Genomic DNA, 20,663 nt, shown 5'->3' with positions numbered 1-20,663 from the left:
TAGATTATGATCTGAATCTTTTTATAACCCTATTGCCATTGCTATGGTAGTTGATGACTAGTCCTCCCCTAGTGAATGCCAGGTAGTGAAAGTGCTCTGTACTTTGTGCTATATATCATGGTGCTCACACTCAGGTACTCACCACCTTGGATTGCAACATTTGTTCACCTATCTTCTTTTATAAACTGTGAAAGATCTTTTATAAACTGTGGATGATTTTACTCCTGAAAACCCAGCTCATAACAGGAAAATAACCACCATTTTTTGAGTGCCAGACACTGTACATAAGAGTATCTTATTTTATCTTCAGTTGTCTGACATAGATTTAAAACTCCATGCCCGGGCCTCCCTGGTGGCGCGGCGGTTGAGCACTGGGTTGCGAAGCTGCCCTCAGCCTCTGCAGTGCCGGTTTGATCCCCGGCTGCCGGGCGAGGGTCCCACATGGCGCGCAGACCTCTCCTGCCGCCCGCTGCTCCCCTCAGCAGTGTATTTCGTTAGTCTGCCTGTTCTGTTCCCTGCTCTGGCTCTGGTGAATTCTCTCACCCTCCCGCGCTTCTGACTGTACCCAGTGCTTGTATAAATAAATAAATAAATCTTAAAAAAAAAAATAAAACTCCATGCCCCTGGTAAATAAGGAAAGGAAAAGTCATATTAGTATTAAGTTGTAGATTGAGGATTCAAGCTCATTGCGGGCTTGAGCTTAAAACCTATGCTTATCGCTAGATACTATCTATATACTATATACTACACATAAAGTATCAGGCTTATATAGCATTTAAAGAAATTTTGTAAGATGAGTAAATGAATGATCTAATTAACATGAATTCCATTTAGGAAGACTCTAAATCCTTTTCACTGGCCCCAACTGCTAATAGGTTTAGGCTGAATGTCAAGCAGTAGATGAGTTAGAAAGAAAAAAATAACCTACTACAAGTTTGTCCCTCCTCCCATAAAAGTTTTTATTTATTAGAATTACTGAACTTCCTATATTGCACCAAAGCACTAAAACTCCTTGTCCTTAAGTACAGCAGGAGGGCCTACCTTGTGTGTTGTTAAGAATATACACATATAGTCTTCTCAGGTGTCGTGAAATCTGCCTACTTCTGTTTGCGTGCAACACCAAGTGGGCTTTCTTCATCTGCAACTTAACAATATTTAATGTGAATCCTCCTGAAATAATATATGGAAGGTAATGTTAACTAGTAGTTAATAGCCCAGATTCTGAAGCCAGACATCCTGGATTCAAACTTTGGGCAGTTTACATAATCTCTTTGTGGAAATAAAATCCATCTCTAAAATGGAAATAATAGTGGAACCTATAATGGGGGATTGTCATAAGAATTAAAGGAGTACATGCAGCAAAGGGTTTAAGAAGCTCTAGTACATAGGAAACATGAAATCTGAGGTGTTTTGCTTGCTTATATTGCACTTTTCTTTATATGTATTTTTCAGTAGTTCTCTATATATATCTTCCAATATGCTTGTCTTCTCACTTAATAAATAGATCTATTTACTATCTGAATACATTTCCCTGTTATAGTTTAATGAGATGTTTTGTCTTACAAGCAGAGAAGTCATTTATTATTTTATTTAATCTATTTATTGAAATACTGCTATGTGTGAGGTACCATGCAGACACAGGGGATATAGTTGAGAGCAAAACTGGTAGCACTCTGTTCTCCAGCTGCTCAAGGTAGTGTCTCAAGCATTTTCAAATTTCATGCCTCTATCAATAAACATTTTTGAGCACACCCCTAAAATGAATACTTATTGAGACATGTTATTCATGTCTATTTGTTTGTAGTGAAAAACTCAAAAATTAAAATTAAAAAGGTGAAGGTAAAAATAAAAAGAGGGCCTCCCTGGTGGCGCAAGAGGTTAAGATGCAACCTATGAAGCTTTTTGCAGCCACTGCAGCATGAGTTCGATCCCCGGCCAGGGAGATACCCACATGGTGCAGCAGACCTCTCCTGACTTGCCCGCTGCTCCCCTCAGCAGTGTATTTCAGTCTATCTGCCTGTTCTGTTCCCCAGTCTGTCTCTGGTGAATCCTTTCATCTCTCACACCTCTGGCCTGTACCCCCATTCTTGTATGCATAAATAAATAAATCTTTTTAAAAAAATAAATAAAAAGAATTAAAAATTCTGATATTCTCTTTCCCTTAAAGTGTAATCACTCCCTTTGGAGTCCACAGGTTTAAAATATCAAGGAAGATGGAGAACCAGAAAAGAGGGAATTATGTGAAGAGAAAGTTTTGTGATGGAGGCCTAACTTCATCTCGAAGGCCAGAGGCTTTCTGGGTGCAGCCTTTGAGTTAGGATCCCAAAGGAGAAATTTGAGACTTCCTACAGAAAAGGATCAAGAGTGGATTGCTACAATAATAGTGTTAGCTTGATATGTTCAAAGAAACTGAAAGAATGCCTTTGCTATGAAGAGGCAATATCATAAAATAGTGTTAGAAAGGTTGAGAGAAGACCAGATGGTACAGGGCTTATTATGTACTATGTTAGGGTTTAAATCTTAATCCTCAGAATACTAGGAAGCTCCAGAGGTCTTTAAAGAAGAGAAGTAACATGATCAAATAATTATATTTCTAGTTTCTATTCGTTGTTTTGTTGTTGCTGAAAACAGGTATAGAAGTGTCCACATTAACATAGGACTTAAATAAAAATCTGTATTAGGTAAACTGTTGCCTAATAATTGTGCTGTGAGATTTTTGAAACAGCAAAAGGTAATATACTCTGAATAGAAAGAGTAAGACAAGGGCAAATTAAAATTTAAGATGTTTCTCTTAGCTTTCAAAACCCAAGAAACAAATTGGTACCACTTATACTATATTCTCTGTTCAGCTTAGAATGGTTAGTACTTGTGAACAGCTTACTTTTGTTCTTTCAGCTTTGTAATCAATATGGATTCCAAACTATAATTCTAATACATCCCATTTTTTTGAAACTAGGAGCTAGTAGGAATACAGCAACAACACTCTTTATCTACTAGGCAGTGCTTTCTCTCTTGAATGACTCCATTGGGCAGTGATGAATAGTTCAAAATAAGAACTAGAATCATTGTTTGTGGGAAATAATTGCTTGTTTTTCTCTTTGGATTAAAAACATTGAAAAGGCTTAAAACCTTTTTAAGAGGAGAGGCAAGAAGTTAATATTAAAGGGTATCTTTTTCTGACTACATAGTTAACCAATTCAGTATTCTATGATACATTAGATGTACATAGCTATTATATGTTATCTATTATACATAAGATACGTAAGTATGTATAGGGCTTAAGAATTATATAAAATATAAGAATATAATTTCTGCTTCCTGGAACTTCCACTCATTTGAATGACTGTTCTTTCAAGGCTGTCATAAAATAAATGGAGGAAGGATAAGGTCTGTTGACATGCAAAACTAGAAAAGATTATTATTAATCATGTTATGAAAAATAAGTATTTGAGCTTGATCATAAAGGGTGACTCTGATTTTAGTAAGCTGAGGAAAAGGATGAAGAACCTCATAAATCTATTAGGAAATGACTACATGAGCAAATCATCAAGGCAGAAATCTGGAGGACAGTCATATAATGAGTAGGAAAAACTGAATTCTGGGATATAGTGGAAAAATGTGGTTCTATTCAGAAGGTATTGGCCTTGATTGTTTACCTTATCCTAAAAGATGAGCGATAGAGTGAAAGTCTATTTGAGCCGAGAAGTTGTATATAAAAATATTCCTCTTAGAAAATATTACAATGTAGGCAAAATAGAAGGTGCAGACACCAGTCTTAATTGGGAAGTGCTATAATAACCAGAACGCAGCTAATAGTAGAATTGAGGTGGCCCTTTAGAAATAAAGCTGAAGAAGTATATTTGATGTGTATTTCAAAGGAGGAATTGATAACATTCCATGCTAATTAATCATAGGGATAATATTTATGCAATTAATATTTATTTGATAACTTGGAGGTAGTGAATTTTTAATTCCATGGAATTTTACATTACACCTAAATAGAAACCAAAATTGTGAGATGTGATAGTCTAGTATTGCATTATTTAAATTCAAAACCATCTCATGATATTTTATTTAAAGCATAATAAAAATCCGCATGGCACAAATGAAATCAAGTCAGACCCAACTCAGCATATGTTCAATGGCTGGCATTGAAGTTCTCTTTGCGTAGCTGTTGAATTATCACCACTATTAGCAGGTGTTGCAATGAAATGTGCACTGTAATATTGAGCCAGTAAAATTTAAATGTGTTTTGTGCCACAATGGAAACTTTTGAAAGACCTATAATTCCCTTTTAAAATGAGGCTTTTTAATACTTTAAGTTTGCAATTTCTTTCTTATATTATTGTCTTCATAATACTGTGTTCTACTGTTGTATGTTGAAAGAATTCTCAGAAGCAGATTCTGAATATTTTATAATATGTTACTTTGAAATATTCACAAAAGCATTGCTTCATTTTTGTCACATCTAGTGCTTGTGCCCTATACACAGAAGGTATTTTAAAATATTTCATGATTGAACTTAAAATCTGTAATTTAAATTAGAAAAAATAAAAAGCAATTCACTTGTGTTTTGCAGTGATCGACATGTTGGTAAAATTTATTCCAAATCTTCTTCCTTTCTGGATTATGTCAGAAAGTCTCTAAAGAAGCTTGGATTAGATGAGTCCAAGGTCAGTATATAATCACCTATATTTTCATTAAAAAACAACTTCTATGAAGTAATAATAATTTGAGGTAATCAAAATTCTTTGCCTTCTATTCTTCTCCCATTTGTGAAAAACATGCTAAATTATATTGAAACCAAGCCCCCATTAAGTTTACTGGGTCAGTTTTCCTGTCTGTAGGTATAGTTGACTGTCATACACCTTCAGAGAGCGTCTTCACTTAGGTTTATTCAGGCAAAAATGTGCCAATTCTCAAATCAAAATAGAGTTTTAAAGAGCAAGATGGAAATTGTAAGTAATGCAAAAGAAAAACTTTTAATTTTGAATCTTGTTTATTTAAAATTGTGTAACTAATGAAAATATAAAATTTTAAATTCAAAAAGCTTTTGAAATGGGAGAATTCTGGAAATTGATACTAACATCATAGAGGCCCAACCTAATAATTGAGAACATATTGTTGATGACCGAAAAAAACACAGTGACTACTGATAATAAACTAACACAGAACAAATTAAATTCTCAACATGATTCAAATGAGTTGTTAACTAAAATATTAAGGTGATCTTGAATCACTCTGATATTTTGAATTGATTGTGAATTGAAACAAAAAATAAAACAGGTGGTTAAAGAAATGAATTTCTTCAAAAAGTAACACAAACATGATTAAGTATATCAAAACTAAAGAGTAGTATTATTATTTATTGTACCAATTAACTAGTTAGTCCCCAGTTACTTTATTACTGAAGCAATAAGATTGGTACTAATCACTTTTCTCTCCCAATAAAATGGCCTTTAAAAAAGAGATTCCTATCTCATAGGATTTAGGAAAATCAGGGTTATTTATGAAAAACCCTGAATACAATGTTTGTGCATAGTAAAGGCTAACTAAATAGCACTAGTTTCTATTATTCTGACCTTTGTATATATGTATGATTTATAATAATACAATTAATTTAACTCCTATAAATAATTTTGATTATTCACAACAATGAAGTCCCTCCTGCTGTTGCATAAGTGATTGAGAATAGACTTAGTTATCCTAGTTATTCTATTTCTCATTTGTTAAAAAATGTATTTTAACAAATCAGACTGACTTTCCTTCTAATTAATTTTAGTATATAACTTGTTTGCATGTCTCAATCTTCATGTCTTTTAAATTAAGAGCACAAATGTAAACATAATTTTCACAAAGAGCTGAGTTTTTAGTTAAACTCACAGCATATCATTTCATTGCCAAAATCTAAACAGTAGAAATTTAGGAAGAATGTTGTTTATCCTTCCTAATGTCTTTCTCTACACAGGTTTGTCCATTAAAGCCTTAATAAACATTCCTTAATATGCTTATAGTGCTCATTAGCATATTAATGATGTCTAATATTTACTAAACATTTAATACAGGGAAAAGCTGTTATTTATGGACATCACAGTTTTATCTCACTCACTGTTTACGAGAAACACTTACCATGGATACTTTCATTATTCCGAATGTAATAATCTAAAAAGAGAAGCTTAGAAAAAGGCAAGTCATTTTTTTTAATGTCAAAGAGCTAGCAAGTGGTAACTGAGCTGGAAATTGAACATAGATTCAACTAATACCAAATCTCAATTAATAATCTCCACTATACTGAGTAGTTAAAGTTAAAAGAAAAAAAGACTAATGTATGTAAGCATGTGCTTGTAAAATCAGTATTAAATGATTACCTTTATTAATAGAGACAGTATTAGTAGTGTCTTCCTGACTTTCTCATAATACTGTTTATGCTCATAACAGATGAGCTTATATAGCATGTATAGTATGTACATGTCACACGTAACTATATGCTCATTTAACAAATATGTTGAATAAAATAGAAAAAGGAAAGGACTAAGAAGCTCAAGCTATAAGATATTGGGGGAAAGGGGACAGAAAAACATAATAAGATGTTTAAAAGGATGTCCTGGTAAAAGGAAGATTGTAGATAAGTATATGTTTAGGGTTTTTTGTTTTGGTTTTAATTTTAAGTGAGAGAAATTGGGACAGTTGTGTCTGTTGGACCAGAGTAATTGGAAAATGAGTGCTTTTGAAAATCCAAAGTTGTTTCAACCAATACAGCATGAAAATCTTATCATTTTCTCCCACATCAGGATGCAACAGTGCTAAAATGAAATTTTTAACCACAAATACATAAAAGATTTTGTATAGTTCCGTTTTAAAAATGAAACTAATTTTCGGACCTCCCTGGTGGTGCAAGGGGTTAAGCACCACACTATGAAGCAATAGCAGCCTCTGCAGCATGAGTTTGATCCCCAGCTGGCCAGGGAGCAACCCATATGGCACAGCAGACCTCTCCTGACTCACACACTGCTCCCCTCAGCAGCGTACTTCAATCAGTCTGCCTGTTCAGTTCCCCACTCTGTCTCTGGTGAATCCTCTCACCGCCCCACCCCGCCGCATCTCCAGCCTGTACCCCAGCTCTTGTATGCATAAATAAATAAATCTTTAAAAAAAATGAAATTAGTTTTCACATGGGATTCTGAAAATAGCAATAACATTTAAATTTAAATTATTCAGTATACCAGAATATTTAAAAGATCTTTGACTAAATTCATATTCAGTTATTCACAAACTTCATATATAATTGAATGGGGTGAATGCATTGACATGTTTCTGACCTTTTAAAGCACATCTCTTCATATTTAAAACTATGAACAAGTGAGTAGCTAGAAATCTCCTAACATCCTCTGTATAAATTCTTAGTCGCAAGAAATCACATTAAACATATGGAGGTAAAAAGGGAACATTTCTAAACCATCATTCCAAAGGAAAAAAAAGATGAAGATGCTAGATATATAATAAATGGTTCATATGCAGCTTAAAAGTGAATCCATAGCAACATGGATGGAGCTAGAAGGGATCATGCTCAGTGAAATAAGTCAGAAAGAAAAAGAAAAACATCGGATGGTCTCACTCATAGCAGGAATTTAGAAAACCTAAATAAGAGACCAGGAAAAAGACTAATCAATACAAAGTAAAAATCAAAATCAACAAGCAACTATAAACCAGAGACCAGACTGGGGGGGTGGTTGGGGGGTGGGCAAGGAGGGGCCTGGAGAGGAAGGACTAGAGTCAAAATAAGGGGGGGGGGTGCAATTGTATGGGGAATATAACCAAAATGAAAATGCATACATTGTGCAAAGGTGAAAAATGATGTAAGAATTATATAAAATAAAATATTTTAAAAATCCAATAAACTAAATAAAAATAATTATAAAAACAAAATAAATAAATAAAGTGAATCCATAAATCCTACAGTCAATGAAATGACAACACTGAGCATTTTCTTAGAGCAGGAGTTCTTAAACTCAGCTCTGTTGACATTTTGATGATTTTCTGTTGTGGGGGACTGTCCTGAGCATTGTAGGATGTAGTCTCTACCCACTAATAGGGAACAAAAAATTAAATTTAAAAGCCTCCAGTTATTGCCAAAAATGCCCCAGGATGGCAAAATCACCCCCAGTTGAAATCTATTGTCTTCAAGCATTTGCCATCTTAGTGATTCTATTTGCAATTATCTAACATTTCCATTACAAACCCCATGTTTTTTGGTTTGCTTTTTTTTTTTAATGTCATTTCACATGTTACATCAAGAAGCATGGAGAGGGGAAGGGGGAAGAAGCAGTGATTCTGTTCTCACATGTCGAAAACATTTTATTCAAAATGATTTCCTCCTTGACCTTTCATTTTGTACAATTATACCCACTTAGGGATAATATTGTCCCAGCCTTACATCATATATAGATCTGTTTAAGAAGAGTGTTTAGATTCCATAGTAAAGCTCATCCTAATTCTGTATCACCAACAATGATATATTGTTTCACTATTTTGTATCACCAAGTACATGGTTTATGACAGATGGATTTCTTACAATAAACTATTGCGGTGCTCAAATTTTTACTTGTTCATATGTTCTTTGTAAAATGCTTTAACATTTATAAATATCTAAAATAAATATATAAATATTTATAAATATCTAAAATAAAATTCTGATGATTAAAAGGACATCCTGGTAAAAGGAAGAATATAGAGCTAAAAGCAAGCATTTGCCATTGCAATGGGTTGCTGAAAATGGTATGATTTTATCTTTCTTCTGGCTTATCCATCTTGTTGCTGAAAATGGTATGATTTTATCAAATTTTATCTTGTGTCCCAAACATTGTCATCTCACCAAATATCCTCAAATTTTATCTTGTGTCCCAAACATTGTCATCTCACCAAATTTCAGAAAGCCTTCAAAAAATTGCCTTTAAAGTTTTATGTTTTCTTCACAGTCTGTACCAGTTTTATTTATTTTTAACTTTCTTTTTTTTTTTTATTGTAGCACTATTGGTTTACATAATTGCTAATATTTTTGGAAGTATAGGATGATCTCTCCCCTTTTAGTGTTGTCTTCATAGCCTACCCACCACAAGGTCCTCATAGTCCTTTACCATAGTCCATTGTGCTCTCTCCCCACCCTATTCTCCACTCTCTCCTTCCCCTCTGGATACCTTGGTTCTATGGTCAGCTTTCAAAGGTTGGTTTTCAGGGTTATCTTTTTCTTCCCCTTTGTTTGATTTCTCTATATTCCACATATAAGTGACACCATCCACTATTTATCTTTCTTCTGGCTTATCCATCTTGTTGCTGAAAATGGTATGATTTTATCAAAAAAGATAAAATCCTACTAAGTAGTATTCATCATTGTGTATATATACCACATCTTAATCTAGTCATCTGTTGGAGGCACTTACTATGCTCCCAAAGCTTGGCTATTGTAAATACTGCTGCCACCCCTGTGTTTATTGCTCCACACCATTTTATTTACTTTTGTCCATTTATGTAACTGTTCTTTCCATCATCTTCTTCATGTACATACTGCATGCACACAAATGTGTGCTTGTACACACACAAAAACACACATCCATAGGATTTTAAAGGCATTAGTACTAGTATTATTTTGTTAGACAGTGAGTAAGCTGGAGTACTTGTCCATAAGAAGAGGGAAATATAAAGGTATATTCTAGAGTTTGTGTGTATGTGTTTGTATTATACACATGTAATGAATACTCAAATAAATGAAGTTAATTTTTAATATTGGGAACTGAAATGAGGACATTAAAACTGATAACTATAAGAATGGGGAGGTGTATTGTTGAATGGGTGAAAGTGAAAACACATTAAGCTAGAATGTTGGTGGAAGTAGATAGAGGGTCATTCAAAAAAATATTTTTAGGTATTTTTCCAAAATAGGCAAGCAAAAGCAAGACTTTTGAAATCAGCATAATGTAACTGTTCATTTATTTTGAAGACGCCCCGCTGTGCCAAGAACAGTATAAACACTGGATTTACAATGATAATTAGGACATCTCTCATGAAGAACAAGATAGCATAAACCTATAGCAGTAGATACATATCAAGTAGTTTCTTTTAAAACTACTGTGGCAGACCCTCTCTTATTTGTTTCCTGATTGTCCATTGTAAAAACACAATGAATATGAAACTTCTTGTGTGATAATTAATTTCCTAAACTAAGCTCAAGTTCCCAGTTTTATTTAGGAGACTGGTATTTAAAAAAAGAAAGAAAAGAAAGTTCAGAGAAAATTAATTGGAAGGTTATCCTGAAATTTCAGTGGATATTGGAAGAGGAAAAAAAGTCGCAAGGAATTGATTTAGAAATCAGTGTTTTGGGAACTAAGCAGAAAATTATTTCCCTTGCAGAGACTAATTAGTTCTTATCTCCTGTACCAGGACTTGAAAGCTCTGAAAAGTTCATTTCCTTGCAAAAGAATGTCATTTTCCTAATATTTTGTATCTGGTGGAACACTTTGATGCTCTATGTGACAGAACTGCAGGACTATAAGTATTTTGTTCAAGTGCTTGAACACTTCAGACACTCCTCGTTAGGAAACTTTGGTCATGGTTACATGCACATGTGCAGTTTCATTCATGCATTCCGGTAGGCACTGCATTTCAGAGTTTGGGGAGGCTTAAACAGCATCCTGTTAACGAGTCAAAAAGTGCATGAGCTTTTTCTATGTGAGAATTCAGACTCTTCCTTTCCTTTGCCTCTGGTGACCTGCTGTTATCACTGTCTCCCACCACGGCTTCATCTTTTGGCTTTTAAGTTTCTGGTTTTCCCCTTTATTCAATTTTAGTGCTTTCTCTTCTGCTCACTGCCTGGAGATTACACTAGCTGTCTACTGTGGATTTTTGAGTTCTCTGCAGAGTCCTGATTCTTTTTTTTTTTTTTTTTTTTTGTGGGACCCTCGCCGGCGGCTGGAGAACGAACCCACGCTGCAGAGGCTGCGGGCAGCCTAGCAGCCCAGCGCTCAACCGCTGAGCCACCAGGGGAGGCCCTGCAGAGTCCTGATTCTTAATGATAATTCCCCAGCCTGTACCTGTCAAGCTTAGTGATTATATCTCAGTTCCAACCACATCACTTTGGAATGTGACCTTGAATCCCCAACAATTCCATTTGAATTATCTATAGTATCTCATGACTGCCCTCTGATTTCTTGGTCTTGCCCCATTAACTGCAGAAAACTGCTCTAAACCCCATTCCTGACTTTCATGGACCTACCCCCCCATACAAATCCTAGATAGCCAGGCCCCATCCCTGTATCAGATCACATCATTAAAGAAGTATTACCCTACTTACACCTATGTAACTGTAATAGTTCATCCCTCTAGCGATGCTTTATTAAAACTATTGTTAAATAGTTTGCCCCGTGGCCAGGATGATGCTTTCTAGTTTGGCACAAATGAGAAACTGGATATTGGAGAACCCAAGGAGTCACACTGAGAAGCCATATTTGTTGGAAAAGGTATGCTGGTGAGGCGGAAAAGAATACAGAGTGAGTTCTAAGTTGTCCTGTAACTGCTGACAGGGTGGTAGAAGAGAAGTAAAGACTAATGGTTGTAATTCAAACACACACACAATTATGCAAGATGAGAATCTTTTGCTGCCTTGAAGTGCATACCTGGATGCTGTCCAATATACTTTTCTGCAAAAATGTCCTGGAGACTTTTATTTGATTCAAAGATGAGAAAATTCTCTAAGTATTGAGAAGGGAAGTGGCTTAATTTGCATGGGCTCTGTACCAAGGGGGAAATCTTTTCTTTAATTCTGCACAGAAGTCATTGTCATAGAAATGAACTATTCCACTGTGAGTATCAAGTTTTAGAGAAAGAATGGAAAGTAATCTATGTGATGGATTTGTTAAATGGATGTTAGAAAAAATTACCTTAAAGATAAATTTATGTCCTTATTGTCTTGTATCTTTGAATTATTTTCTAGGGTAGTTTTAGATATCTTATTTTAAATCTTTATTTCATTCAAAAAATGTTTATTGAATTCCTGTTATATATCCCAAGTAAAAGTAAATATTGAATCACTAACTTGTTGAAATGAAATAATATTAATAGGGTGTTGTTGGTAATTTTATTTGTGATATATTGAATAACCTATTCTCGGTGCAAAATATTTCAATGAATTTAGAGTTACATTAATTTGCTTTCATGAATATCCATAGAGTTCTTCAGATACCCAAGTTTATTTTAAATTGTTACATGTACTTTAGGATATGTTTAAATAAGAAAAATATTTTTTAACTGTTGTTATATTTACTACTTTTGTTGTTGTTTTATCTTGAAGCTGCCTGAAAAAATCATAATGGACTACTATGAGAAGTATAAACCTAGAATGAATGAACTGGAAGCTTTTAATATGGTAAATCTCAGAATTAAAGATAGTAAATTGAATATGTTACTAGATTTGAATAGGGTCCTATTAAATTTTATTATGGAGCCAACCAATCTATATTGTTTTTTCTCTTACTGTAGAAAAACTGTTTTGGATCATTTCCTATTTCAGAACTATATTAGGTGTTGGTAATGTAGTAAAGAGAACACATGGTAGATTTCTCTTAAAGTGTATTATAAACGCACAGAAAGAAATTTCAGAGTGCTTTGAACACATATTGGTCTCAATGCAGTTATTTCACAAGCATTCCTTTTAATGAATTTCATTCTTAGTGCCCCTTTAAAAGCTTTCTATCACATATGTAAGATCGCTTTTGGATTCTACCTCAAAGTCATTCAAAGGACATTCTTTTCCTATTATTGTTGAAGAGAAACTTTTGATCTCTGCTCTGTTAATTTTCTGAAGTATGCAGCAGTTATTGGAGAGTTGGCCTCATATAAATTTCTATAGATACATTTTCTTATACATTAGGATTAAGCTAGTCTTTTAAGTACCACCATCCTCAGCCTCTTATTCTTTTTCTTAGTTGAAAGTTGTTCTGGCTCCTTGTATAGAGACATTGATTCTTCTGGATCGACTTTGCTACCTAAAAGAGCAGGTAATTATGTTACTTTTAAATGTATAACAGATATGTTTATTAAATCCACTAATATGGATTCACTTATATTAAAATTCTATCACATAAAACTAGTAAGATCATTTTTCTTATTATATTTTCCAAGTTTAAATATTCATTCCATCTTTTTTTAAAACATAAACATATGTACAACAGATGTTTTCCACAGAACTGCAATAAAGTTAGGTTCTTTAATTGTGTGGTAATTACTATACAGTAGGCAGTGAATACAAACCATCCTATATGACATACTATATAGCTAAAATTAATAAATAACAGACATAAAAGATATCATATATACAGTTCATCTTGTAAGAATTTGCCTTTCAGTTCACCTTGGATTTTTGGATATATGCATTCTGCAGTATAAAAACTTTCTGATCAATGAAAATTGTCTATTTTTTTACAATTTTCTCTGTGTTGTATGAAAAATAATTTTCTATTTGGTTTTCTTTAGGGAAAATATGTTTTATACATTCCACTCTGTGCTGTGATGAAAATAAAGTTTTATGAATTATTAGAATTAACCTCATTCATGGATATAGCCTTATGTTTCTACTCCAAATGTGTATTTTAGTGATTCTGTTTTATCATATGGAGAATTTTACATTCTTCTTTTTAATAGGCTACTTGAGACAATGGCTTTTGATAGTTGGTTGCTTTTTTCCTATATTTATTTTATGCCGAAAAGAATTTTTTAAATATTTAGGTAATAGTGTATTTTCCTATGTTTCCACCAAAATCACTGGAAAACTTTGGTTTCCAAGTTGGTAGGTGGCAAAATTAGGCCTAGTTAACTATGTAATCATCATCCCTTTTTAAAACAATTTCTATTAACATAAATAAAGCAGGTGGGCAAAACAATATGCTTAAGGATTAATGGATTGGTAATGAAGTGACAGAATCATACAAATGTTAATTTGTTAATATTTAATTTTTTGTTGTAAAGGTGATAGTTAATAGAAAGTTCAAAATGAAGAATATAAAAAATTAAAAGTAACAATAATTCCATCTTTATTAGATTTCTGGTATGTTCTCTAGTGCTTTTTTGTAATATATATATGTTGCATGTATATGTATGCGCACATTGCTTGTACTTTAAAACTGGAAACAAATTGTATCTAATTTGTTTTATTTATTTCATTTTGTATTTGTACATCTCATTAAATGTGCTATAGAAGTTGAAAAATGCTTGTGCTATAGAAGTTGAAAAATGCTTGTGCTATAGAAGTTGAAAATTATATTATAATTCACTTAAATAATAAATAATTGCTATTAGATACTTACAGTTTTTCACAATCACAGCAAAGAGTACCCTTGTAATTGACTCTCTGCATAGATCCTTGTTTCCTTACATAAATTTGTTAAAATGAAATTGTAAATAGTAATTTTATTTAACAAAGAATAATTTCTTTATATATAGCTTGTTTTTATGTAGTTTTTATGTTACAAAAAATAGCCTGAACCATCTCTTGTTTTTATCTTTAATGAATTTTTGTATCCTTAAATCACCTGTCAATTTGCAGGAAGATATTGCATGGTCTGCGCTTGTGAAGTTATTTGATCCTGTGAAATCTCCCAGATGTTACGCTGTTATTGCTCTGAAGAAACAGCAATGATTTGAATTGAAGGAGATTATTAGATGTATCTTTTGGGAGATCTATTGCTAATAGTGCTTTTCTAAACATTTATGTCAGTTTTATGTAAATATTGGAAAATCTTTGCTACATATTTTAAATAAACAAGAACAGCTAACAACAAAGTGCCATAATCTCTTTTTGCATTGTCTAAGCATGTATTAATAAAATTTAGAATCTGTGATAATATTGTAAAGGATTAACCTGCATCCCTGAGCCAGTATGTCGATAAGACGTTGTAATTGAAACCTTGTTTCATGTTTAGTATTTTAGATACTTGATATTTGCTACACACCATATTTTGATTTTTGTAGACTTAAAAAAAATGGAAAATATAGTTATAGTAAATTTAGTTGGTACTGAAGATCATTTGCATTTTTCTCCACATTTTGAAGGATATTCCACATTATCAGAGGGAAAAATCCACATTTAAAGGAAAGAAATACCCAGGAACCAGGCCAGACATAAAAAATTCCTAATATAAAGTGTATTTTGCACTGCATTTTAATGTAAGTTTTGTGAGAAAATGTATTCTATACCCTTAAAGAAATATCCATCTTATAAATGAGATTTTCACTTAAAGGATTCTTGAGGCTATTTATCTTATTAAAATAAAATGATGGGCTTGCACTTAATGGCACATTATGTTCTGTAAAAAGCCAATCTGAGTAGAAAAAGAGTGAATGTGAGGCCAGCACTCAGCCCAGTGTGGTACAGGCTCCTTTCACTAACAGAGAACTTGAGGTTTCTAATGCACATAGAAGAGATGACAGATGGAAAAAGCTTCCCTAATGTTCATCTAGAGACTATATAAAATTTTCCCAAGCAGAAAAAGTAGCTGCTTTCTTAAATTTTGGAATCAATCCACAGATGACAATAATTTTTTACATTGGGTTGCAATGATAATATTGATTTTGCAACCAATATGTGTATATATATATATATATATATATATATATATGAGTGATTTGGTAGTTTCTAAAGCTATACAATACTGAGAAATAAGCCTTTTTTATACTTTTTATTATGGAAATGTCATTTAAATATGGTGTTATAAAAAACACATCTAGAAGTGGAAAGTAGAGTATAATGAATACTATTTGTATGCATACGAACATTAACGATGATCAACATTTTACCGATCCTGTTTTACCTGTACCTACATGAGCATGCACACACACACACACTGTCCACACACAACCATCCCCATTAGGGAATTTTTAAGCAAGTCTCAGGCATTTTATTATTTCATATATTTTATTTTCTATTTCTAAATTTAAGATTTTTTCCATGGTTGACATCTCTCTGACTTATCCTCATTTACAGTTCACTTTTTGGCTTGAAATTCTTTTATCTCAGTTTGTTCTATTCAGGATCAAACAGGGCTCTCACATTTACATTTGGTTGATGTGTCTCTTTACATTGTTTATTTCCTCATATTGTTTGCTATATGAGCAGCTATTTTAGAAGCTGCTCAGAAAACCATTCTAACCTACTTTCATAATTTACCTGCTAGGTAAAATTTTAAACTTTCTCTTGGTGGACAAACATTTATATAATATTTATTTCTCCTAATAAATCATGTATCATTCACCTAATATTCATGAGATGGTCTCTGTGATCACACTGAGATGATATTTCACAAATAAGCAAAAAATACATTTTGAAAGGGCTGCAACTTTATACACATGAATCTCTAATGCAATATTTGTAGTCTTATCTGATAGAAACCGATCTTTGAGAGTTCATTTACAGTTAAGCTAAAAAAAAATGTGATGCATTGGTGGGAGCACCAATTCTGAGTGAAAGCAAGACTGTCAATATCTCAGAACCTCATGTGTAAAGTGCAGTTTCATTAATACACATTTTGGAAACATATTAAATGTCTATTATGTTTCCAAGATTCTGATAGTCACTAGCACTATGGAGACAAACAAGATATGTCCCTATCCTCAAATAGCTCATGGTTCAGTAAGCAATACAAGCAATTAGAATCCTAAATAAATAATTACAGGCTCAGGAGGACAAGAGGATGGGATTCTTCAGGATGTCTTCAAATCTGTAGACTCAGGGAGGTACCACTGTAATATTAATGCAATAGTTTATTTATGTGAGCTAAATTGCTTTATGTTCTTTGGTATGTAACAATTTTTCAGTATGCCTCAGTTTTCTCATCTATAAAAACATAAGAATAGAAATTATGCTGTTTTATGAACATTAACGTTATATATGTTATTAAACTTGCCCAAAATATCTCTGGACAACTTGAAAATAAAGCAAAACTAAGAATTCACTGCAATATTAAAGGACTCTGCCTTTATAATCTTGACAGTCTCTGAAGAGGGATGTCAGCAGAAGACATTTATAGGATCTAGGGATCTGGGATCAGGTGGTTTAAAGTGGATCTTTGCCGTCATGCATCTGACAGTAGAGAACAGATAAATTTTAAAAAGTTCATGACATAATAGTTTTATAATGTATCTACACCAAGGTGAAGTTCTTGAATCAAGTCTTGATAACTAACCTGTTGCTTGATAGTGAGCTCTGCCAAGGTAAGCAGATTGTTTATTTAAAATAAAATATGGGAATAATGTCCTGACAAATAATGAAGTTATTTTTTGGTTTTCAGTTTTGTCTTTCAAGGGGAAAATTTCCCTGTAACAAACAAATCAGTTTGGCACAGTTGTCTCTGTCTTAGATCCCATTGCTCTGTCACATAAAGCAGAGGGCCACAGTTACAATGTAAAGCACTTAATCCCTGGCAATATAAAAGCAATAGTTATGTTTGTTAAATGCCTTAGAGGCATAGAAATGGAAACTTAACCATGCTTACAACACTGATTGTGTAGAGGAAAAAATATGTTCTAAGTTCTAATCAAACAACTTACAAATAGATTTTAAGCATCTCTATTCAAAATCTGGGGAGTTGTCCATATTTACAAGTGAATTTGACTTTGTCTTTAAAAAAAAATTGATAAAGTGAAAAATCATGTATTTTTCATCTCAGTGTTCCCTGAATATGATTTTGGATGAAAAACATTATCTTATATACAGTAGTTAAATTTCACTGTAATAGTGCATGCTGAGATAATGTTATTTTAAGTTTAACATTTATTTCTAAGATAATTTCCAACTTAATATCTTGACAAGTAGAAATGCTGAAAGTTATATATAAGGCTTTTCCATATTGCATGCATCTGAAGATTATTCTTTGATTTACAGTTCTAGTCACTGTGCATAATAATAGTTTATTATTATTATCATTATTTATTACCCCTTTTAACACATAGTTATTACAAAGTCACGAGGCATAAAATTTCATCCTTTCCTAGATGGCTGTGAGCTGTTGACTGTTCTGTTTCTGTATTTCCTAACTTTCATCTGCTCTTTTCAATTCATAGATTTCTTTTAGAATACAAAGAAATACATTGTTACTTGCATTATTTTTATTTGATAACATTGGGTTTACAATACTATACATGATTTAGGAAAATATGTTCACGCCTCTTCACCCATACCACACCCACCACCATTGCTACCAGTCTTCCATAATTACTTGGATTCCTTCCCCACTTTGTCCTTACCCCACCCTCCCCCTTTGGCATCCTCAATTTTACAGTCAAATTTGTAGGTTTTGTTTAGGTTTAGTTTTTTTTTCTTTCCTTTTGTTTTGGTCCTCTGTATTTCACCTGGGTGAAAGCAGCCAGAATTCATCTTCTCCTTTTGACTTAAGTCAGTACAATCCCCTCCAGTTCCATCCATGTTGTTGCAAATGTCAGGATTTCATCTCTTTTTATAACTGGGTAGTATTGCATTGTGTGTATATACTACATCTTTAGCTACTCATCTTTTGTTGGGCACTTAGGCTGTTTCCATAACTTGGCTATTGTACCTAGTGCTGCAATAAACAAAGAAGTAGTGCACACACTATGATTTAGTGTTTGCATTCTTCAGGTCGATCCCTAGGAGTGCAATTATTACAAAGACAGAATGAGGGGACTAATATTCAGGAGAAAATGGATTAAGAATATTAAACAGAAAAAAATCAAGCCACAGATTCAAGAAGCAAATGTTTCAAAAAATTATGACTAAGCATATATTAAAACTGCTGAAAAATAGACAAGAAAGTTTAAGATATCCAGAAGAAAAAAAAAAATTTCACCTATACAGCTGTAACTATTGGATTGACAATGAATTTTTTTTTAAGATTTATTTATGCATACAAGAGCTGGGGTACAGGACAGAGGTGTGGGAGGGTGAGAGGATTCACCAGAGACCAGATGGGGAACAAAACAGGCAGACTGACTGAAGTACACAGCTGAGGGAAGCAGCAGGAGAGACAGGAGAGGTCTGCTTCACCATGTGGGTCTCTCTGGCCAGCCAGGGATCGAACTCTTGCTGCAGAAGATGCGGACTGCTTCATAGTGTGGTGCTTAATCCCTTGTGCTACCAGGGAGGCCCAGATTGACAATGAATTTCACAACAGAAACAGTAAATACTGGAAGACAATTGAACAAAATCTTCAAAGTGCTGAAAATAAAAAAAAAATGCAAATATGGAATTCTCTGAACAGTAAAAATATCTTTCAAGAATTAAATTGACATAAAGACAAGTTCAGACACATAAGAAAATTTTCAACAGCAGATCTGCAATAATGAGAATATTAAAGGTCATTTGTCAAGGAGAAAGGAAATGGTCTCATGGAAAGATGCAAATGAAAGAAGAAAAGAAAGCCAATAAAGTGACTGTAATAGATACTTATAAGTAAATACTGACTGTATAAGTCAATAAGTTCCAGTAGGAGTTGATATATAAACATGCAATTTAAATAATCAAAACCAGTACAAAATACAGGAAAAAGTAATAAATGGTGTTAAATATTCCAACAAGTTCCTTTCAATGACCAGGAAAAACAGTAGCAGTAAAAATTACCAGTCTTTGATAAGATTGAATGTTGTGATACACTATCATAATATCTAAAAGAATTATAAAGAATATAATTTTTAAGAGAAAAGAATAAAATGATACTGTCAACAGGCCATCCCAAGAGTGAGCAGAACCATGAGCAAAATACCACCATGCTGGCTTTACCATTCTAACAGCCCAATCTCGCAGAATCCCATGGAAAAAGTAGTGTCATGCAGTAGGAGCAGTCTGCCTACCTGAAGGCCCTTCTGGATCTGTGGCTCAGCCCTGGGCCCCAGGAGGAAAGTGACATAAAGGGGAGAAATAAAGACCAAGACCAAATAGTTTTCAGTTTGGATTTTGCAGCACTGCCTAGAGGGCACTGTCAGCCTCAATGTTTGTAGCCACCAGAGGAGTGCAACAAAGTGCAGGGCCCACTTGCCTGGATCTTAGTGTGATGCTGATTTCCACTCTTGAGGCAGGGTGTCTGTGTATGTGAGGGGGTAGGCAATAAAAGAGAGCAAAAGAAGCACTGAGTAAGCAGTACATGGAGAAAGCAAATAGGGTAATAGACTTAAGTCCAGATATATCAGTAATTCCATAAAATGTAAATTAAATGCTTCAATTAGAAAACAAAAATTGATTTTTTAGAAGAGTAAAACCAAACACATGCTCATTAGAAGAGCACATTATAACAAGGGTACAAAAATTCAAAATTAATAGGAAGGAAAAAGACATACTTGCAAATATTCATCAAAAGGAAACGATATCAATTAGATTTGAATGTAAGGTAAAAAAATATTCTTAAAGATAAAAAGAAGTCCTGCATAACAAAAAAAGTTTCAGTTTGCTAGGAAGATAGAAAAATTCTAAATTTGTAGTAATAACAATCTGTTATGTAAGGCAAAAATTATCACAACTACAAGGAGAAGAGTAATCCCCCTTCTGGGATTATTTTCATTGGTCATTTGTGTCATAGAAAAAGCAAACAAAATTGTAAAGATACAAGAATCAATGCAATAAGTAAATTTGAGCTAATGGACAAATGTGATAAACC

General features: G+C 33.4%; 1 protein-coding gene across 3 annotated transcripts in view; it reads left to right on the top strand.

The window, feature by feature from the left end:
- The window catches only part of METTL25 (methyltransferase like 25), a 148,783-nt gene extending 133,957 nt beyond the window's left edge, over nt 1–14,826 (top strand). For 2 of the 3 annotated variants that reach the window (XM_037513920.1, XM_037513922.2), the window contains 4 exons: nt 4,580–4,673; nt 12,341–12,415; nt 12,975–13,046; nt 14,591–14,826. In XM_037513920.1, coding sequence (XP_037369817.1) covers nt 4,580–4,673; nt 12,341–12,415; nt 12,975–13,046; nt 14,591–14,683 — 334 coding nt within the window. In that variant the 3' untranslated portion in view covers nt 14,684–14,826. Of the gene's footprint in view, nt 1–4,579; nt 4,674–12,340; nt 12,416–12,974; nt 13,047–14,590 lie in introns of those variants that run through there. The other variant, XM_054696182.1, reaches the window with a different exon arrangement.
- Nucleotides 14,827–20,663: the final 5,837 nt, after the last annotated feature.

Source organism: Talpa occidentalis, unplaced genomic scaffold (assembly GCF_014898055.3).
Source record: "Talpa occidentalis isolate TD23 unplaced genomic scaffold, MPIMG_talOcc4v2.1 talOcc4.16, whole genome shotgun sequence".
Lineage (NCBI taxonomy): Eukaryota > Metazoa > Chordata > Mammalia > Eulipotyphla > Talpidae > Talpa > Talpa occidentalis.
This window is presented reverse-complemented; position numbering and strand designations above follow the sequence as displayed.